Raw genomic sequence first — 23,070 nt, forward strand, 5'->3', positions numbered from 1 at the left:
CGCTTTACCCCATATTCAATTTCAAAGTACGCGTAAACAGCACCCGGCGATACTGTAACAGGCGGAAAGTACTGTCATTTTTGGGGAAATCAGCCTGTCACCCCCCAAATGATGCTCTGACATGGTGGCTCACTATGGTACCCCCCGATTTGGCTTGCTGAAGGTATTTGGTGTTTTTAAATGGGCTCAATAGCTGCTAAATAGCGTTTTTCTATACCTGGTGCAGAATAGTATTCAGGAGTATTTTTTCCAGAAAATAACTTATCCCATCAAATTTGGGGCACTAAAAATGGGGGTCAGCATATTTAAAGTTTAAAAGTGAACTTGAAAAAAATCGTGAAAAATCCACCTGCCGCAAACACCTGCAATCAAAAAACACCTGGGGCATACTTGGGGACCCCCCTTTGCTAGTTTTTAACTTTGTACCCCAATATTTTTTTTTTTGCCCCCTTTTTCAAAGTACATCTTTGGGGTGTCCTTAAGTTTTTTTTTGACACAAATTACCTTCGGGGGGCTGTCTGAAGGCTGCACGGGGGTTCCCGAAACATTGCACCCCAAAACCCCAATTATGCACTTTTTTCCGCCTACCATTCATAGGCAATACTTTACCGCCTATTACACTGCATTGACTTTCCGCCTAGGCGTAGGCGGAAAGTCTTTCAAATTGAATACGGGGTAAAACCAAAACAGGCGATAATGACATCATCGGCGGTAACTTAACACGGATCCGGACTTAACACTTCAAATTGAATACGGGCCTTTGTCGGTTTATCCAATAATAGGGTTGGCAGGTCACCCGGATGCTGATATTAATTACCTGTGCAATTATATAGTTCTGTGCTAATGAGCTTACCCTGCATTAAAGGACGCCTCAGAAGTGCTTAGGTGTTTAATGCACCTTTCATTTCCTAATGGTGCCTGATTAACCTTGTAAAAAAGCTGCTCGTTATATTCAGGAAAAAGGGTCACAGGGGTTAATTTCTGGTTACAACATGGCGGCCTCCATAATTACCAGAGTAAAACCAAACAGTCTCAGTTCTACAAGTAATCAATAAAATAAGTATAGGCCTAATAATTGCATAACAGAGGCCGCCTGCCTGGGACGTCCGGGGTTGACAGCAAATCTTTGGAGAGAGCAACTTATTATATAGAGCAGGAAATCCAGAGAAAGGGACGTCTTGTTCTCACTGCCCATCGGTACTAAAGGCCGGGACGGGTACAGTCCTGGTTGGAATGGTTCTCACAGTGTCATCTCATGATTAATCGGTCTTGGTCTACTTTACTAGACTTTGTCATTTCCTTCTCCTAAGGTTCCTTCAACAGGACCAATGATCAGGAGTCAGGGAAGTGAACATTAATGATAATAAAGGAGGAGATTTGTCTAAAGCTTCTAAAAATGAAAAGTGGTGGGTGTGCCCAAAGCAGCCAATCAGATTATGTCTATCATTTTCTAGGTAAATGAAAGCTAGTATCTGGTTGATACAACACCTCCACCTTTCATATTTAGAAGCTTTAGTAAATCTACCCCCTAGTTTAGTAACCTGTCTGGGCCACCGGGCGAACGGGGCACTTCCCGCTGGGCCACACCTCCTCTCTCACCTGTGCCCCAGGCCCCTGACACTTATAGGACGGCTGCCAGTGTCACATAGTGACAGCGACAGTGCCGCGGCCTTGGGGCACGGTTCTCTGAGATATGGGACAGGGCGGGTTGGAACTGGGACAAGGATGCATGTGCCTCCCGGGTTGTACCTCTTCAGAATGCATTTAGGACAGCATATGGAGGCATGGGGAGGGGGGGTGGGGTGGGCTGCAGTATTGCCTAGGATGCAGAGAAACCTTGCACCGGCCCTGGTCTGATATATTACACACACTGCACTTTGTACGAGGCTTGTTATATCCATATTATGCAGGGTTGCCTACCCGCCGATCCCCCGTCCCCCCCGCCAATACCTGTTAAACCCCCGCAGTGGGGGGAGCCGCTGACGTGATTCACGCTGAATCGCGTCATTTTGGCCCCGCCCCCTGCTTCACAATGCCTGTTTTTTTGGCATTGTGTAGCGGGGGCGGGGCCAAAATGACATTATCACGTGGCCCCGCACCCTGCCACACCAGCAAAATGATTTCAGCCAGTCCGGCCACGCCCCCTTTTGCCGGCCACACCCCCTGTTCTGCCGATCTGGCTGTTCCCTCCCGGAAGGAGCAGCCAGATAGTCGGCAAGTATAATATTATGTCCTCTTCACGGGCTGGCCACGCTCGACCTCTAAAATCACATTTGGGATTTTGGATTAAAGTCGCCAAATGCACAAATTAGTCCTGTGAAATAATGATTTATTTAAATCATATTTGTAGCTTGAATAGGAGCAAAATGTTTTACATAGAGAATTAACAATCAGCATGCAATTTTATAACACATGGAACATTAATAGCTAATAAATTATTCCCCCCCCCCCAAAAAAAAGCGATCACAAAGTGTCTTTAGGCTGCAGATTCATCAGAGATTTTTTGTGTGATCCCAATTATCAGCTGTAACCACAGATTTGTCTCCTGAGTGCGGATGTTACATTCCGTATTATACTCTGATAGACCATGGTGTAAATGTTCCTGGTTCTGGAACTGGGCACTGCAGGAAGACAACACGAAAGAGTCAATCACCGTAAACACAGAGAGAGCGACAACACAGACATATACTGTATTTACCATTAAAACATAATAATAATAATAATAATAAAAATTAAAAAAAGAGGTAGGAGCTGATTCTGAGCCACACGCAAAAGCGCACTCAGTGTCGTCTATTGGGTATCCGGACTATAGATCTACATGAAAGAGGTCGATAATGTCTAGACAGACACCAGATGTTAGATAGGCAATAGGTCGACAGGGACAAAAGGTCGACACACTAAAGGTCGCCATGGAAGGTCGACCGGTACGAATGATCTACCGGGTCAAAATGTCGACGTGAAAAATTGTCAACACGCATGGTCGACACATTGTTTTTTTAGGGTTAGATACTTAGCCTGAGGGTTAGGGTTATGCACCGGGAGGGAGGGTAAGAGTTAAGCACTAGAAGGGACAGTTAGGGTCAGGCATCTACTCCGATGGTTAGGGTCAGACACCAAGGGGAGGGTTAGGGTGAACATTAGGGTTAGAAAACTTAAAAATATGCGTCGACCATTTTCGTGTCGACCTTCTTCCATGTCCACCTTTAGTGTGTCGACATTTTGGGCCTGATTCAGAAGCGCTCGCTGTTTGCGAGCGCTCGCTCTGAATCAGGGCGGATTTTTTTTTCCCGCCTCCAGGCCGATCACATAGCTGTGGGTGACCACCCACAGCTTGTGCGAGCGGCCTGGCGATGGTCGCGATTACCGCGACCATCGGGCTTGCGACGAGACCTGTGGTAGGGTCTCGCCTCCCGCAAGCCCGAGTGGACTTCCTGCTCTAACAGAGCAGGAAGTCCACTACTGACATCACGAGTGATGTCAGTAGGGCCGCCCACAAACGCCAGGCGTTCCTAAGGGAATGCCTGCGTTTGTGCTCCTCCCAGCCTACAAAACGGGGCGAGCTGTCAATCAACATCGACAGCCGCCCCGTCTTGTAGCGAGCCAAAAAGCGACTGGACTTCAGTCGCTCGCTGGGGCTCGTGCATGCGTACGCCAGAGGCAGCGCATGCGCAGGGGCCAAACATCAACCCGCTTGCGAGTGCTCTATCTCGATCTCTTATACCATGAGCAGTCTGTTGGCGATAGTCCATCTGCGAATTCATGCAAATGTCGCTACAAACTCCTTCCTTTGTTTACAACCGTGCGCCAGAATGTGGCACAACTGAGACGCCCACTTTTGGCGCCCGTGCACACTGTAATACCGATTTGTACGTCCTTACACGCCACCATCAGTCGCACCATGAAAACTTGCCCCAGCCCTTTAACAGGTGCAGCTTCTCCGCCTAACCGCGGCCTCCTACACCCGCGTCTCTGCGCCTGGCAACGCAGCCGCTTGCACTGACAGGAACGCGACACTCCCATAACACGCCCACAGAATGGACCATTTTGCGCGCACTGCTAGCCACCTCCCATCATTTTTCCCATAACATATCTGACCGCGTCAGACAGACCCGATCGCAAAAACACCTTTGTGAGTACACTCTGTGTAACGCGGGCGCCATAGGGTTTTTCATAATTGTTTGCACACGTGCAGTTGCGAAAACTTGCTCAACTATATGAACATCAGCGTTGCGTGCAGATTGCGTGTGACTGAGGCGAATCAGGTCCGTAATGTTAAATAGAGAATGCTAGGGTTTTTTTTTGGCAATGTGATATTTGTCTGTATTTGTGACACAGAATCGGTATAAGTGGACGAGTCCCCAGAACTGGTACATGAGCTCCCTCACCCTTGGACTCCCGCCATTTACTCGTGGTCGCAGAATCTGTAGGTATATCTCCCAAGTGCGCTTTGGCTGGCACAGTCCAGACCTTGAAATATTCTCAGCTTTGCCAAATGTGGGCGTGTCTGATTTATCCATTATCAGGGTGGACGGTTGGCGTGATACTGGACGTGGCTGGCTTTGGATAAATGTTGGGAGTTTATGGCCATCGGAAAGGTGGCTGCTGAATAGTTGTGGCAGTGCCGCCATCGCAATATGGCATGAGACCATTTGGAAACCATTAATGGTTAATTCTGCGCAAGCACAAAGGAGCAAGATTTCCCCTGCATGTGTGAAGAATCACAGCCATTGAGACTGTGCTCTGATAACAACGGGGAAACATCGTAAAATGGAAAAGATGGTAATCCAACAGAAAACCCTCATCAGAGAAAAGACTCTATAGTTGCGAACCATTGTATTCCGATGGCCATGCCTATGGAAGGTGTCTGTAGGTATTGTTTAACTTCAAACAGTCTATGTACCACTTTGAAGGGGAGTGGTATAAAAGATATACAATAAAAAGGACGACAGTCAATAGGTCGACACCAAATGGTCAACATGCAAAAGGTCGTCAGGGACAAAAGGTTGGCAAGTGCAAAGGTCGACTGACAAAAGTTCGACAGTGCAAAAGGTCGACAGGTTCAAATGGTCGACACGCACATTGTACACAGGTTTTTTGTAATTTAACCCTAATACGATTCCTAACCCTAACCCTCCCCCTGGTGCCTAACCCTATTCTTCTTCCTAGTGTCTAACCATCACCCTCCCCCTGGTGCCTAACCCTATTCTTCTCCCTAGTGTCTAACCATCACCCTCCCCCTGGTGCCTAACCCTATTCTTCTCCCTAGTGTCTAACCATCACCCTCCCCCCGGTGCCTAACCCTATCCTTCTCCCTAGTGTCTAACCGTCACCCTCCCCCCGGTGCCTAACCCTATCCTCCTCCCTAGTGTCTAACCGTCACCCTCCCCCCGGTGCCTAACCCTATTCTTCTCCCTAGTGTCTAACCATCACCCTCCCCCTGGTGCGGAACCCTAACCTTCCTCTATAGCAGCCTAACTCTAACCCTCCCCCTGGTGCCTAACTTCACCCCTCCCCTTGATGACTAACCCTAACTGTCCCCTCTGGCAGCCTTACCATAACCTTAAACATTTTTAAAAAAAACCCATTTTTTGTGTCGACCATTTCAACCTGGCCACCTTTTAACCCTGTCGACCTTTTTTCAATCGACCTTTTATACCTGACGACTTATTGCACGTCGCCCATCTGGTGTCGACCTATTGACTGTCAACCTATTCAATGTTGACCTTCTATCCGTATACCCTTTGCAGTAGATTATGTTTGTCACTCCGGTATGGAAGAGGTATGTAAACCGCATCGTAAGATAATATTCTCCCATGAGTGGTGATGTCACAGACTTTGCAAAAGACCGCAAACCGAGCGCTGCGCAGGTCCTGGACTTCTGTCATACTAGTATTTACAGTAATGACGCATTATCCCTTAGAACACAGGGGCAGACGTTTTATGACAAAGAAATAAAACAAGGTTTAGGGGGTCTCTTTACTAAGCTGTGTTAGGAGATAAAGAGAATGGTGATAAGGTACCAGCCAATCAGCTCCTAACTGTCATTTTTCAAACACAGTCTGTGACATGGCAGTTAGGAGCTGATTGGCTGGTACCTTATCTCTTTGATTATCTATTTATATATTTTCTTTAACGAGAGAAAGGAGAGCGCTCATCCTGTCACACGCCGCCGCTGTGAGGTGATTCTGGCGTGACATTGGGGAACTTGAAGCATGCAGCAGCTTCAAAGCAGCTATTGCACTGCGCAGCGGGCTGTTTGGCGCTTTGTAAATGGCACCCGGTATATAAATCTAATTGGATTTTCAAATAAAATATTTTCTAGGCAGAATGACGGACAGTTCAATCCGGGGCTAAAATAGATTCCTACCAGTTTGGTGAACTGATCCACGCAAGCATTGCGTATCTTCTCTGGGGTGGCCGGACTGTCCAGCCTAAATGGGCCTGTAATTCCGGACTCCGCCCTGGCCGAGGTGATGGCATCTTTAATGGCATAGAAAATGGAGGCCGACAAGAAAAGCGGAGGCTCCCCGACAGCCTGAATTCAGAAATGCAATTATCAGTATACAGAAACAAGTAGTAGTGCAATTGTGTATCAGTAGCTTTTACAGAAATCTAATATAAGGGTCTAAGGGCCTGATTCAGAGCCGGACGCTCTGACCAGAGCGCTCGCTCTGAATCAGGGCCCTCCTCCATTAAAATGGAGCGTCCTCCTGGACGCTCGTATAGCTGTGGGTCACTCACCACCCACAGCATATACGGGCGTCCAAAAAGTCTTGACCATCGCGACCATCGGACTTGTGACGGAGACCCTGCGATAGGGTCTCCCTGCCACAAGCCCTGGAGTGAATTTGGCTCTATCAGAGCCAAAATCACTCCCACTGACATCACTAGTGATGTCAGTGGGGCCGGCTTCAGACGGTAGGCGTTCCCATGGGAACGCCTCCGTCTGGCAGGCACGCCCACCAAAGGGGGCGTGCTGTCAATCAACATCGACAGCACGCCCCCTTTGGTGCGAGACCCGGAGCGACAGTTTGGCTGTCGCAGTCCGGGTCTCGCACATGCGCACGACGGAGCTCCCTCCGTCGTGCGCATGCGCAGTGGGGAACATCGACCCACTTGCAAGCGTACTGCCGCTTGCGAGTGGGTCTGAATGACCCCCTATGTACTGAGCCATGGAGAGAGATAATGTGGAGAGAGATAAAGTACCAACCAATCAGCTCCTAACTCTCACTTTACAGGCTGTGTTTGAAAAATGTCAGTTAGGAGCTGATTGATTGGTACTTTATCTCAATCCACTTTATCTCTCTCCATGGCTTAGTACATAGACCCCCATTTACCAACGAAGGCAAATTCCAGCTGAATTTTTCGTTTATTATAACTGTGATACTAACAAAAAATGTACTGATATTTACAAATACTTACCCCTCCGGCGAGGTCCCGCGAAGTCCTCGTCCTCGGTGAGGTTCTCTGCTGGGCTGCTGGCAGTTTAACGCTGCTAGTGATGACGGCAATGGGGACCACATTGCTCTCTCCATCTAAAAGATGGCGGGGGCGATACCGTGACAAGAAGTGGTGATCTTAGATTACCGCTGTTTGTTAAATGCAAAAACAAGGACATAACCCTTTTAGCGAGAGCTAAAGGGGATATGCTTTTTTTGGTAAATGGGGGCCATAGGGCCTGATTCAGAGCCGGACGCTCTGACAAGAGCGCTCGCTCTGATTCAGGGCCATCCTAGCTCAAATTGGAGCGGTCTCCTGTCAATCACCATCGACAGCACGCCCCCTTTGGTGCGAGACCCTGAGCAACGGTTTCCCCGTCGCTTGCCGGGTCTCGCGCATGCGCACGACGGAGCAGCCTCCATCGTGCGCATGCGCATTTGGGAAACATCGACCCGCTTGCGAGCGCTCAGCGCTCGCGAGCGGGTCTGAATGAGACCCATAGACCCTTATGTCCCTTTCCTGTGTGTTCATTAACAATTCTGTGAGCTGCTGGAATTTGCGTACCTTGGACGAATAGATGGCTTTGCTGTTTGGACAGTCTCGGAGGAGAGATACGTTGAATTCTGCCGGAATGTCGCCGAAGGCTGGAATCTTGTACATCCCGGGGCCTCGTGTGTACAAGTTACCATCTGGGGAATACTTTAACTCTTCCAAGGTGAAAAGGCCGAGTCCTTGGACAAACGCACCTTCAACCTGAGCAAAGAAGGGTTAAATCCCATGGGATTGCTGCAGACAGTTACCCTGAGAATACATGATCATAATGTGTAATTATGTTACTCACCTGCCCTATGTCTATGGCTGGGTTAAGACTGTTACCAACATCCATTACTATATCTGTGCGTAGATTCTATAAAACATCAAAGGAACGTTTAGGAGCAGGACACACAACAGTCCATATGTATCGTGAGGGCATTGTGTTTCCATTCATAGCTGAGTGTAGTAAAATGTATACATGTATATACTTGTTAGTGTCACATTAACAACAGATTAAGGGTTGCAGAGGGTGTGGAGACAGCAACAAGCAAGTTTTAGCTTACAGTAGTGCCGACCAGATCCAGAGACCGCTCTATGCCACTCTGTCCTGGCTCTGCCCCCGAACCTGTGACAGCATGACGCCATGTCTGAGGGGGCGGGGCCACTGACATCAGGAAGTAGAGCACTGCCAGGACGCTATAGGCTGCATGCCATAACATACAAACGGCTCTCTAGTAGCGCTCCTGGCTGTAGGGTGCCACTCCAGGCACATGCAGGTGCCATGGGGCATCGATGGTGCCACCCCGAGGGCCCTACGCCCTAGGCAACGGCAACGCTTACACACCCCTGGTACTGACTCCAGACACAGCACCATCTACACCCTACAATATAGCATCCCAGGCTGGGGCTATAGGACTTACTATAATGGCACTAAGTGCTCCGCTGATATAGTGTCTACAACTCTCAATGTATATTTGCTGCTTATACCTTATGGTCACCGGTTAAACAGTCGATCTCAACCTCAGAACACCCCACCCCATAGCTGAAGTAGTTGCTGGGGTTTCCTTCATTCTTCTCAGGGTTATACCCGATCCCATCGATCCTTGAATGGAAGCACATTTACAGGTTACATACATTACAATGGTAGAGTAATAAGTACAGCGGCAATGAAGGCAGCTGCCTGAGACGCAGAGATCCCCCCTGATCACTGAGCTGTCTCAAGGGGGCACTGTTAGGTATAGTGTTAAATAAAATAGGGATGAATAAGTAACAGCAATGTGTAAGTAGTATCTAGGAACGGCCAGTAATGTTCCCTGTCTTTATTTACAACCATCTCGTAACCGTTAATTTAAGGCAAATTTATCCAACTTGGCAAAAAAATTCAGCAAACTCTTCCAACGATAAAAATCTCACAATCGTTCAACCTTGGCGAATCGTTTCGCCCCACTCTACATAACAAGTGTCCCTTCTCCTCCGCTACATGATGGCCAGGCCCGGTGACCTACTTGTAATATCCTGTGGCCGACAGACTCACTTGGTCCTGGTAGGCAGCGCTTATCTGGAACAGAAAACAGGGACTGTTATCCAGCTGTATCAGTAACATAATTATAGATGCGTTGGGGGGAAAAAAAAAAGCATTATTGCCTTCATACTACGGGCAAACTAACCCCTAAAAATGGTATATTTGGCCTCTGGCTGGTTTATTGTAGTGGAGGTGAGTACGATCACACCACTCGGCGCAATAGCGCAAATAATTATAATATCACTTTTATTAATTCACCTTAAAAAGGACTCATTCCATATCATATTGGTGGAGTTCCAATCACAGTGATATATATTGTTTAAAAATATAGCGCATAATCAATAGAGTAATACCCCTTTCAGACAGAGAAAAGAACCTGGTAATTTTCCGGCTCTAGCCGGGTTGACCCGGGTTATTTTTCTGTCTGAAAGGGTCAACATGGGACCTAATTCCCAGTACTTCGACCCAGGTATTTACCCGGGTTTTTTTACTCTGGGCATAGTAAGCAGCGCTTATTGGCTGAGATGGCAGTGCACGGGCTGCACTTTTCATGACCTCATCTCTGTGTGCCATAAAAGCAATCCATTAATACCCCTTTTACACCGGAGCTAAAACCCGGGTTTTTGAAGGGTTAACCCGGACAGCTCTCTGGTGTAAAAGGGCAGAGGGTTGGATCGCCGGGTCGAGTGACCCGGCAATCCAACCCAGGTAACTAGCAGGGTTTAACACGGGCGTAGCCCGTGAATCCCTGCTATGGGAACAGCGCACTCCGGGTCACGATGACCTGGAGTGCGCTGCTAGCCGGCCGATTGGTCCGGCTTCAGTGGCGCTTGGAGATGACGTCATCTCCAAGCGTCCACTTTCACTCCGCAAAAGCCGGGTCTATGCAGACCCGACTGTGGTGTGAGCGGCGCTGACTCGGGAATATCCCGAGTCAGCGCCGGCAAAATTCCGGGTCTGATCCGGATAGGAACTTTGGGCCTGATTCAGAGCCGTTCGCTATTTGTGGTCGTTCGTTCAAAAACAAGGGGTGGCTATTCAAATGATCCGTTCGCAAATTGCAGTCTGTTCCCACCTCTAAGTCTGAACGAGCGAGCAAAACATACGCTCGTTTTTTTGATAAAAACGCCCCCTGGCCGCATGCACCATACGTCATGTCCGCTATTTATTAGATTAATCGAGTACATCGTACAGCGTATGAACTGCTCTCTATTCTTGTGGTTGGTGTTTTCAACCGCTATTTTGCGAGCAGTTCTGAGTTAAAAAAAACCAAGTGACGTGGTCAATGACGCTGCTGTATTAAATATGCACTCCCTTAAAACGCCCATTTTGACCTTTAAGCACGCCTGCGTTCGGATCTCCACTCCCCGTTTTCAAGCACCTTCCCCTGTTACCACCCACATACGCCTCATTCTGTCACTGAAAATAGCAGGCCCTCGCTATATTGCGTACCAACGATTTTCGGCCACACTGACTGGTTCGCGCATGCGTACTAAAAACCGTACGCATGCGCAGATGTGCGAACATCGCTCGGAACGAGCGTACTGCCGCTAGCGAGTGGCTCTGAATGAGGGCCTTTGTTCCAACTCGGGGTCAGACCCGGAATTTAGGTGTAAAAGGGGTATTATTATGACACACTGTATATTGCAGGGATAATCTATGTTCTGTGTGAAAGGGGTCGACCCAGGAATTTCCCGGGAATTATGTGCTGTGTGAAAGGGGGTTATTAGCAAATTCCCGGGTCCTTCCCGGGTTGAAAGATATGGGAAACACACGGGTTTTAGGGATTTTTCTGTCTGAAAGTGGTACTCGTGATCAAGAAAATTAAGAGTGTGTTTAAAAGAAAAGAAACCGGGTGTCTGTTCTACTGTGTCTTGTTCTTTATCACGTCTATCAATGTAACTGTCCAATGATTATTTACTTTACATGGTGAGGTCCACTATCATCGTGTGAAAGTAATTCTTCAGTATTGTCAGAATGATGTATCAGTAAGAGTAACAAATAGAATATTAGACCAATCCGTATTACATAGTCATATAACAATTCTATATAATCTTTGTTTTGTTCTTATCTTAAATTGTCACATGGAGATCTCACAAGTAGACAATAGTATGGTTATCAGGTTACTGCAGTGCAGATCGCCTGTTAATTTCCCTTAGTAAAACAGGTCAGTCTAATCACAAGGGCAGAGGTGGCCTTGTATCCAAAGATTGGGTCAGTGTTGAATATGAGGACAAATTATATTTCACAAATATGTGTTATTCATATGCCGAAAGATTAGTGGGTATAATAAGTTGGTAATTATTCACTAATTCAAAAATATATATGAGTATTTAGGGTTCTTTTGCATACACTAAAAGATAATATAGACTAAACCACCTTCAGAGATATCCATAATATATTGAATTAATCTAATATAGTAAGATAGAGTGTAAATATTTCATACCACAAAACGTGTTCATATGTATATATTTCTATATGGGTTGATTCACTGTGATAAATGGGCACGTTATTTCACAGCAAATGTACCACTCCTGATGAAACATATGCTTATCACTCCTAATGTGGATTATGGAGCTCATTCAGAGCCGCTCGCAAAAAGCGCGTGCTCGCTATGAATGAGGGCGGACACTTTTTTTTAAAAAAGCCAGCCTCCTGGCCGCTTGCTAAGCTGTGAGTGACCACCCACAGCTTTTGTGAGCGGCCAGGCGATGGTCGCGATGATCGGGCTTGCGACGAGACCCTTGTGGTAGGGTCTCGTCTGCCGCAAGCCCCAGTGAGCTTCCGGCTCTTAGAGCCGGAAGCTCACTACTGACATCACTGGTGATGTCAGTAGGGCCGCCCACAACGACAGGCGTTCCTTCAGGAACGCCTCCGTTTGTCCAGCCACCCCCCCACCTACAAAACGGGGCGAGCTGTCGATCAACATCGACAGCCGCCCCTGTTTGTAGCGAGCCCCAGAGCGAGTGAATTTCTCACTCGCTCCACGGCTTGCGCACGCCGCGCGTGTGCAATACACAACCATCGACCCGCTTGCGAGCACATAGCGCTTGCGAGCGGGTCTGAATCAGGCCCTATGTTTGGTCTCTGTATTGAGACTAGAACACATATGTTCACTCAGTTATAAACTGAGAGATGAAAATCAGTAAGCACATAAAATTGTTATTGTAATGGTTACTCAGTAGTTACAATTGTATCCTCTTATTAGCAACATTGTTATTTCATTTAAATCTTTTTTTTCCCCAGGAAAAACTGATGCTAATCCACATACATGGCCACTGTGCTCCATAAACCTGGCTCCCAGGTAGAAATCACGGCACACTGGCAGCCCTAAACTGGATCTGTGCTGCGGCGAGGATATTTAATTCTTCATATATGACCACTAGAGCTGCACTGGTCAGCCTCCCCTCTAAACCCACCTTCTGCTGTGTCCACAGGATTGGATGAACGAGGAAATATAAGTATGGCAAGGGGGGGGGTCTGGGAGTGTATGCACTTACCTGTTTTGGACACGGGGCCAAAGATGGTGCAGACATTACACATATTTACACAGTCATGTAAAAGCCGGTGAGAATCATGCTGTAAGTAAGTGTGTGAGCTGATGATGTAAGATTATTAGGGGGCACTGTACTGGGACACTTGATCTGGGGTTTGGCATGGAAGGTGAACAGCACACAGGGGTAATACACTACCCATATTACAGGAAAAAAGATCAGGACAATTATTCCAAGCATGACCCCATTGTACTGAGGGCCTGATTCAGACCCACTCGCAAGCGGGTCGATGGTGGCCTCTGCGCATGTGCAGCGGCCGCACTGTGCGTGCACAAGCCCCGGAGCGAAAGAGAAATTCTCTCGCTCCGTGGCTCACTACAAAAGGGGCGGCTATCGATGGTGATCGACAGCTCACCCCGTTTTGTAGGCGTGGCTTCACAAACGCAGGCGTTTCCAAGCGAACGCCTGCTATTCGTGGGCGGCCCCACTGACATCACAAGTGATCACCAGTGATGTCAGTGGGAGAGCTTCCGGCTCTATTAGAGCTAGAAGCTCTCTGGGGCTTGTGGCCACAAGACCCTACCACAAGGGTCTCGTCGCAAGCCCCGATGGTCGCGATGGTCTTGACCATCGCGACCATCATCCTGGCTGCTCGCAATAGCTGTGGGTGGTCACCCACAGCTATGCGAGCGGCCAGGAGGCCGCACCAGAAAAAAAAAATAGCCCTGATTCAGAGCGAGCGCTCTTTCAGAGCGTTCGTCTCTGAATCAGGCCCTGAGACTGCATTCCTAATTGTTCAAATTCTGCCCCCATGAGGACACAAAAAATCTGGATTGTCCTGAAAACGTCAGGACTGTAGAGAATTTATGAGTTAATCATGTGAATTATTTCCCACATAACCTTCCGACTCTATAGCCATTGCAGTCCTGGATTATACAGTGTCAGTCAGATGCCTGTGAGTATCACTAGATGACAATGTAGATATATATTATATATTATATACCTACCCAGCTCTCCCATGTCCCACTAGGGTTGGACGTTTTGTATGGCTCCAGTCTCTGCAGTAACGTCTGACAAGCATTCTGTAAAGAACAGGGATGTAATTATATACAGGTACACGGGCAAATCTTTGTTAAGTAAATAAGTAGCAGGTTGGGGGCCGTATAAATTACTATCAATATTTAAAAAGTTGCACAATTGTTGATGGATATGATAGAATTGCGATGTCATGTCACTGACCATTCATTAAGAATGTTGATGTCAAAACTGAAATAATATTACTATATACATTATTATGTGTTCTGTGGACCCAATGAGGTAAAGCAACCGGTCATATTGAGGCTTCCGCATCATCACACAGAGCGGCCTTGTTTAGAGATGGACGCAAACCGAATACAAAATGCGTCTGAAAAACAGTTGCATTTTTACAACCGACGCCGAATTGGTCGCATACGTAAGTCTGCAGGTGCGGCGTCTCCCTCTACTTCACATACCTGGGTCAGATGCGGCTGGAATACGATTGTGGGCGTGGCTTGACTGTACTTAAAGAAAGATAAAAATCGCCGTACACAAGAGGCCTGATTCCGATTTGTACGGTATCGCACAGCTGCAGCGAAGTTATACAACCTTCGGTCACACATATGTCGCACCATCAAACATTGCACAGGCCCTATGGAGGCACAGATTACCCGTCTCAACATGGCCGCTGCGTCTCAACAAGTGCAGCAGCGGCAAAAGACGCAGTCGCTGCCTGTGACAAGCACAAGCCTGGCAGGCACCCCTCATGGAACCACCCAGAAATGCCCTCTGAAATTGCCTCTCTCTGCGTTCAAATTCAGTCTGCAGCACCCATCAGGACGCGGCTCGGACTAAAAACATTGGCCGCTTGCGACCGCCACCGCCACTGCGTTACCTCTACATTAGGCCCATGGTGCGAAAAGACGTACGTGCGCATAAAAGATGAATGCAGGTTGGGACAGAGAAAAGCTACAGCTTGTGTTTATGTCAGACGCTGAATAAGCCCCGGAATCTTTATCCACTTATAGGAAAGTCTATTGTGCGAATATTAGCCCCTTTTATGGATTACAGCCCTCATTACGTCTCTGACAGGTAACAGTAAGACACACAATATTCCATGGGACCAAGGCCGCCAGTTCAGCAGGCATCGCCGAGGCCCATTTTAGAGTCAGTAATGTCGCTATTAGCTATTGAATGTACTGGTTCATCTGGCTGCCTTCATCATGTACAGGTCACAGGACCACGTGAAAGGGATATAAAGCAGAATTTCGGAAGTTTAACTGTTATGAAACATAGTGGGTCTATTTACTAAGCAGTGATAAGAGACAGAGTGAAAAGTGATAAGAAAGTGATAAGTTGCCAGCCAATCAGATCCCAACTATCATTTTTCAAACACAGTCTGTGATATGACAGGTAGGAGCTGATTGGCTGGCACCTTATCACTTTCCACTCTGTCTCCTAACACTGCTTAGTAAACAGACCCCTTAGATACATAAGTAGATGTTTCTGTAATCTGTCAGACCTGAGGGGGAGATGTATCAAACTTTGGAGAGAGATAAAATGGATAGAGACTAAGGACCTGACTCAGACCTGCTCGCTAGCAAGCAGATGCTCGTTGCAGATGATGTTCGCTAATGTGCGCATGCATGTAGTGCGCAGTGCGCCTGCACAAACTAGTACGAGTGATCGGAATGTGCTCGCTTGCCCTGCATAGACATCCCAGTGGAATGAGTGACAGGAGAGGCCGTTTATGGGTGGTAACAGGGGCAGGCCAGTAGTAACAGGGGAGCGGAGTTGCGGATGCAGGCGTGCCAGAGTGTTTTCACGCCATTTCTGAGGCGTGTATAGTTAACAGGCAGCGTAATAGTACACGTCATCTGGTTGAATAATACACTGAAGTGCTCGCAGTGCTTGCGGTAGGGTACAGTCAACCACAAGCGCTGCGGTCAGATTCGATGGAACCCGATGTACCGATGTTTTAATACTCTTCCTGGAGATGATGTACGCTAGTGGGCGGCTAAAGACAGGCTGGTGGGCGTCTGTAAGCACATAGTGATTGCTCGCCAAGACATAGTGGACGTGCTTATGCTTTGCAGTGTGAGCGGCTGCCTTGACGTCACTTAGCTGAATTTCCATACGCAGGGAGCGAGCAGCCGCATCTAGCGAGCGGGTCTGAATCAGGCCCTAAGTGTCAACCAATCGGCTCCTAAATGTCACGTTACTGGTTGTGTTTGAAAAATGACAGTTAGGAGTTGATTGGTTGGGATCTCCATCCAACCAATCAGCTCCAAACACAGCCTGTGACATGGTAGCTAGGAGCTGATTGGTTGGGACTTTATCTCCATTCACTTTATCTCCGTCCAAGGCTTAGTAAATAGACACCTACTGTAGGTACCAACCAATCATCTGCTAAAGCCGCATACACACTAGACGATCTTTATGAACGATATGGACGATAACGATATCGTTCAAACATATATCGTTAAGAGTGTATGCAGTGAACGACCAACGATGCGCGCTCCTGCGGGTCGTTACCGCTGTCTTTGGTCGTCCGTACATGCAGGCCAATCTGACGATATCGTCAAGAATTGCCTGTTCAGAGATGTGGCAGGATGACTTCACTGGAAGATATCTGTCAGTGTGTACACTCAATATCGTCTGTCCTGCACTACAGAAAGTTCAAGAGAAAACTTTCACCGATATCGTTCATACAGCTCATCGTCTAGTGTGTATGAGCCTCAACTGTCACTCTAGAGGCTGTGGGTCTGATTCAGAGCCGGACGCTCTGAACGAGCGCCCGCTCTAAATCAGGGCGTTTTTTTTTTTTGTTGCGGCCTCTTGGACGCTCGCATAGCTGTGGGTTACCACCCACAGCTTATGCGAGCGTCCATGATGATGGTCGCGATGGTCAAGACCATCGCGACCATCGGGCTTGCGACGAGACCCTTGCGGTAGGGTCTCGTGGCCGCAAGCCCTGGAGTGCTTTTGGCTCTATCAGAACCAAAAGCACTCCCACTGACATCACTAGTGATGTCAGTGGGGCCGGCCCCAGACAATAGGCGTTCCCATGGGAACGCCTCCGTCTGGGCAGCCACGCCCCCGGCACGCCCACCAAAGGGGGCGTGCTGTCACTCACCATCGACAGCACGCCCCCTTTGGTGCGAGACCCGGAGAGACGGCTTGGCCGTCGCTATCCGGGTCTCGCGCATGTACACGACGGAGCCGGCTCCCTCGTGCGCATGCACACTGGGCCAAAATCGACCCGCTTGCGAGTGCTCAGCGCTCGTGAGCGGGTCTGAATCAGGCCCTGTGTTTGAAATATGACACTTAGCAGCTGGTTGGTTGGTACTTTATCTCCAGCCAAGGTTTAGTACTTCTACTATTTTGACTGGTATAAATATTAATTTCCTTCATGAATCCTCTTGTCTGAAATAATGTGCCTATATATTTGAGGACGTTGCTAATAGTTATTACTATGCAGCAGAGTGCGCTTTACGTCCAGGGGTAACTCGCATGTTCCTGAGAAGGGTCTTACGTAAATCGCCATGCCGTTGAGGTCAGAGCTGACTGAGGCTGCCGTCGGTGAGGCGTTGGGGACTGTATTGGTGCTGGTCTCGCTTATGTGGATTTTAGAAGCTGGAATTCCCAAAGCCTTACCAGCGACCTACATAACGGAAGGAAGCACCTGTTAGTTATGTCATGAAACGTGCAAAATCTCTACATTACATCCAAACAAGTCAATCTCCTCCTGAAGCTCTAGAACTGGTTCTCCAAACAATATATTTGAAGAATAAGGCCCATATTTATCAACAATTGATATTCTTGTTACCACTTGTTACTAATCTTAATTGGTGCTCCTAACACACCATCATGAGTTTGATGACAAGTGACACTTAGGAGCTGATTGGTTGGAACACCATTAATGATTAGTAACGAGCGATAACAAGAATATCACCCCGTTGATAAAATCTGGCCCAAAGAGTTTCATCAGATTTATTTGGGCAGAAAGCAAAACGACGGGTGACCCCATTGGTTACCATGAGGCATCATCAGTCAACTAGGATGCTGACAGATCCAGGAGTCCAGTCCATCCTCCACATGACTAGATCTGCCCAATGTGGCCATTCAAATTAGTCTTGGATCCAGTTGTTCAAACAAGGGACTGCGACGGATGTGACCAGCATAGGACTTGTCCCACTTACTGGTCTCACAGTAATTCCAGCTTTCACTAACATCTACAATGAGGCTATTAACTGACCAATAAATGTGACGGTATTAGGTGATTTCATGAATTGACGTTCTGGCATTGTATATTTTCCATACCCGTACTGGTGGGGGAAGTGAGCCGCCTGCAGTGACATCATCTGTGTGGAAACTACATCTACCCTCATACATTTCACGCAAGTACTACATAGTATCTGTCTCTCTGTAGCCGGCTTGGAAAACAGATTGTTCTAACTAAGGGCCGTATTCAATTAGAAGCGAAAAGTCCGTTGCCGGACTTTTCGCCGTCATCGGGGGTTTTGCCGGCGAAAACTTATCGCGTTCGTCCCTGCGTATCCCCGTATTCAATTGCAAATGTGCGAAAACGGGATCCCGCGAAACCTAAATCGGCGAAAAGTCCAGTAATTCTTGGGGAAATCATCCTGACACTCTCCTAAAGATGCTCTGACATGGGGGTTCACTATGGGTACCCCCGAATAGCCCTGCTAAAGGTATTTGGGGTTTTTAAATGGTCTCAGTAGGCGCTATTTAGCGTCTTTGAGCAAATGGTGAAGAATAGCATTTTGCTACTTTTTTGGGGGAAAATAAGTGGTCCCATCAAATTTGGGGTACATGAAAATGGGTGCACGCATATTTAAATATCGCTAAAGTCAAGCATTAAAAAGTGCCAAAAACTCACCTTCCCTGCAATCCAAAAAATACACCTCCCCCATACTTGCAGACCCCCCCAAAGGCTATTTTGCTAGTTTTTGATTTTGTACCCCCACTTTGATTTTTTTCGCCCACTTTTTCAAAGTGCTTTTTTGGGGTGTCCTTTGTGTATTTTTAAGCATTTTTTTTATACAGTTAGCATCAAGGGGGAAGTACAAATGGGTGCAGAGCGGTTTCTGCACCTTTGCACCCCAAAACCCCAATTCTGCACTTTTTTCCACCGGGTATTCATAGGCAAAACTTTTCTGCTGGTTACAAGGCGCAAACTTTTCGCACCGGCGAAGAGTCTGACAAATTGAATACGGGGAAAAGTGGAATCGGCGAAAATTACGCCATCGGCGAAAAAGTATAGCCGAAAGGGACTTTTCACTTCTAATTGAATACGGCCCTAAGCTACTGTAACAGTCGCAGAGAAGGTTACACTGAAAGTTTGACTTTGGGGATCAGACAATCCTAAAGCTGCACAGTAGGGTCAGTGACCATGCAGCCGGGCTGTGCTGTATCTTCTAAACTAAAGCTCAGAGGTGCTGATTCTGTGTCGCACGAAAAATTGAACACAGCAACGTGTACTGACGGTCGCCCACCTTCAACTTTCTGCAAATGCCGCTACAAACCCCTTCCCTTCTGTACATCCATATAGCTAAAGGTGCAAGGACTGAGACGCACAATTTTAGCGCCCGTGCACGCTGTAATACCGATTTCAGCATCCTTATACACCACCACTCAGTCACTTTTCCGCCATCTTTTTATGATACCGTCTATCCCGATCGCAAAAGGACCTTTCTGCGTACACTCTGAGTAACCAAAGCGTCGCAGGAGTTTTCCAAAATGTTCACACATCGGAAAATTTTCATGCATTACGCAAACATCAGATAGGCGCGCGGATTGCGTGCGACTCAGAATCAGGCCCACCATTTGGTATTACCGGATATTTTTGGATAGTTTGGAAAGATGCCAGTCCGGGGTCCCTCCTCCCTTTTTACAATTAAAAATTGATGGAAATTCCTTTTAGGTCACATCGTTTTATTACTAAATTCATTTATTACTTTCATGCCAGTTTTCTTTTCAATTACTGTTTCCTTTTTGTATCATGCAGAATATTTAGTAAGTCCTGGTCGCATTACCTGAATCATCTTGGTGTGAAGTCCCTGCCCCATCTCAGTCCCTCCATGGGTCAGCAGCACAGAGCCGTCGGTGTACACGTGGATCAGAGCTCCGGCCTGCAGACATCACAGGTAAAGCAGTTAATGGATAGATCAATACTTACTGTACATCTCATATACACAAAGCACTCTAGGGAGTCCATTGCTGTACGGATGTGCGCGCATACACCTATCCTCAAATCTTTCCGAATAGCCCACTCTGACGCACCACGGATTTTGCATCCTGCCACAAATTTTTGTATCGAATGTGCCTCTTATTCGCATCAATGTGACAATAGTACAATGTGCGGGTACCCTGGGCACTGGCACTGCATGCAGCTGCTGTGTGCGATTCGGGCGCTAACCTGGATAAAATGGCAAAACACCAATAGGGTGATCCGCGCCATGCCTCGTGCCAGGCAGTGTTTTCCTTAATCTGCAACCTTATACCAATTCCATTGCAACAAAAATAATATTACTAAACACCCAGGAAACTATAAGCGACTTTCGATGCAGCTACGATGAGACACAAACGCTAAATTCAGAAATAAGTATGAAAGTCCGGGCGCAAATAGGATAGGTGAATGAGGGCACAAAGGTAGATAGGTAAAGATCACTGAACCCCAGTGCAAAATCTGCACTAAAACCAGCCTGACATCAAGGACACGGCTAGGAACACACATCACACACCTGTCCTGTCCCTCACACACCTGTCCTGTCCCTCACACACCTGCACTGTCCCCCACACACCTGCACTGTCCCCCACACACCTGTCCTGTCCCTCACACACACCTGTCCTGTCCCTCACACACACCTGTCCTGTCCCTCACACACCTGTCCTGTCCGTCACACACACCTGTCCTGTCCCTCACACACTTGTCCTGTCCCTTACACACCTGTCCTGTCCCTCACCACACACCTGTCCTGTCCCTCACCACACACCTGTACTGTCCCTCACACACACCAGTCCTGTCCCTCACACACCTGTCCCCTGCGCAGACATTTTGCCTGAGTTGACCTGTTTTCTAATGCAACAAAATCTGGGTAAGCAGTCAGGAAGCCGACGGTCAAAATGCCGACTGCCGGCTTCCCGACTGTGTAATCCCTACAGGGGACTAATGATAGGCGTCGAAATCCCGACGCCTATCATTATCTCTACAACGGGAGCCCGATGCCCGGCATGCCGAACAAAGGTAAGCTGGGCGGTGGGCGCGGACTGCCGGCAGGGGAAACGGCTAAGTTAAGGGCTCCCGGGAGGGACTTAGGGTTAGGCTAGGGGAAGGGGGGCTTAGGGTTAGGCACCCACGGGGGGTGGTTAGAGTTTGGCACCCCCCCGGAAAGATTAGGGGGGAGAGGTTTAGGTATAGTTAGTTTACTTACCTGTCGGTATCTTCACTGCTGCCGGTTTTCCGACGTAGGGATTTGAACCGCCGGACATAGGTCTGGTGGTCATTCATACCGATCCCCAAAATCTGTTCCCTCTAAATCTTGTTGTTGGGCCTAATTCAGAGATGCCGATGAGTTGTCAAATTGCTGGGTTTTTTTTCCGACTGCGCATACATCATAGTCGCACTGCGCATGTGCCGCAATGTTCTTGTGATGGCGGCCGCGTGGCGATTTATTTGCAAAGTGATTGACGGACAGGGATCATTTGTGGGCGGCAACTGGGAGGGGGGGGGGTCGGTGACTCAAACGCAGGCACGTTGCGACCATTTTCCAGGCGTGTCACAGCCTGCCCCAGCGACCCCGTAAGCAGTTGCAAAGTCTCTAAGGCCTCAGTTCTGACGGCCATTCCGAGGCACCATAGGGTTACTCAGAACTTCGATAATCGTCTGATCTGCGTCATTGCTGCGTCTTTGCATGCCAGCGCTTAGATCTGCGAAGTTGCCGGTAGGCATCTTAATATGAATCACAGCGGCTGCGACATTGGCATATTTTCGCAACTCGCTGCATACAAAGATGCATTTGCAACGTAACATGTATCCATCTCTGAATAAGGCTCTTTGTTCCCTCTACGACTGTAAGGGGCACTAAGGGGAGGGTTAGGGGCTAGTGTTAGGGGGTGAATACTCCCCGGGATTCCGCTCTGTCAGATGTCTGCGCGGGAACTGCTCCACACGTGGCCACCGGGACCGGGAAGCCGCTGCCGCCAGGAAAGGGTAAGTGCCTGCGCTGCCACCAGGGACAGTTTGCCGACATTCTATTGTGTTGATATTTCAGCAGTGTCCACATGGTGAATGACGGCCTTGTATATCACACCCATATGTACCTACGTTAACAACCCTCTACACACACACACCACTGAGTAGTGACACTACACCCCTCTAGGTTCCCAGAGGACCAGGTCACATCACTTGTGTGATATAATATCTGGGTGCATCAGAGAAATAAAGGGATATAAACCTGATTGAGGATTGAGAGGGTAAAGCTGATTCCAAACTTGGTTGGGATAATGGCGATCCCCCTCTTCTTCCAGCGGTGCTCCCTGGGTGGGATGAGGATATACCGATTATTCATCATCTACATGCTGGCAACACACAACTCTTACCAAAAATGTTATTGTTGTATTTCAGACATATAATTACGAGGATACAAATGTGTGCACGTCCTCTCACTATAAATTGGAGGGAGGGAATATTTATCTATTGAATGGATGAATGGACACCAGGAACTGGTGAAATATTACAGCAGGAGCTTTGATAGGTGCTGGTGATTCCCATTGCTGCCAGGCCTGCTGGTACAGCTGCAATGACCACACACATCATCTGCCCCAGTGGGGCATTTGTCTGAAGCCCAGCAAGCCTTAGGACTGCAGGTCCAGCACAGGACACACGAGAAGCAGCCAGAGAGAGTCTTATTTCCTCTGCTTGCTAGGGTAATTTGTGGTCACCAGGGCAGACATCTTGTTGTGGCCAGCACAGCATTAGTACATGTATAGGTGCGGGGGGAGGAGAGGAGTGATAGGCAGAGTATGGCATTGCCGGAG

At 48.0% G+C, this 23,070-nt stretch overlaps 1 protein-coding gene across 4 annotated transcripts in view; it reads right to left on the reverse strand.

Moving 5' to 3' along the window:
• Window positions 1–2,320: 2,320 nt before the first annotated feature.
• Window positions 2,321–23,070, reverse strand: part of XDH (xanthine dehydrogenase) — a 140,225-nt gene continuing 119,475 nt past the window's right edge. For 3 of the 4 annotated variants that reach the window (XM_088444430.1, XM_088444432.1, XM_088444434.1), the window contains 10 exons: window positions 22,488–22,569; window positions 20,067–20,162; window positions 17,543–17,671; window positions 13,998–14,072; window positions 9,480–9,532; window positions 8,962–9,076; window positions 8,282–8,347; window positions 8,005–8,193; window positions 6,368–6,535; window positions 2,321–2,621 (listed from right to left, as the gene is read on the reverse strand). In XM_088444430.1, the coding sequence (XP_088300556.1) occupies window positions 2,571–2,621; window positions 6,368–6,535; window positions 8,005–8,193; window positions 8,282–8,347; window positions 8,962–9,076; window positions 9,480–9,532; window positions 13,998–14,072; window positions 17,543–17,671; window positions 20,067–20,162; window positions 22,488–22,569 (1,024 nt within the window). In that variant the 3' untranslated portion in view covers window positions 2,321–2,570. The remainder of the gene's footprint in view (window positions 2,622–6,367; window positions 6,536–8,004; window positions 8,194–8,281; window positions 8,348–8,961; window positions 9,077–9,479; window positions 9,533–13,997; window positions 14,073–17,542; window positions 17,672–20,066; window positions 20,163–22,487; window positions 22,570–23,070) is intronic. The other variant, XM_088444433.1, reaches the window with a different exon arrangement.

Source organism: Taudactylus pleione, unplaced genomic scaffold (assembly GCF_031769625.1).
Source record: "Taudactylus pleione unplaced genomic scaffold, aTauple2 ptg000363l, whole genome shotgun sequence".
In the NCBI taxonomy this organism is placed as follows: domain Eukaryota; kingdom Metazoa; phylum Chordata; class Amphibia; order Anura; family Myobatrachidae; genus Taudactylus; species Taudactylus pleione.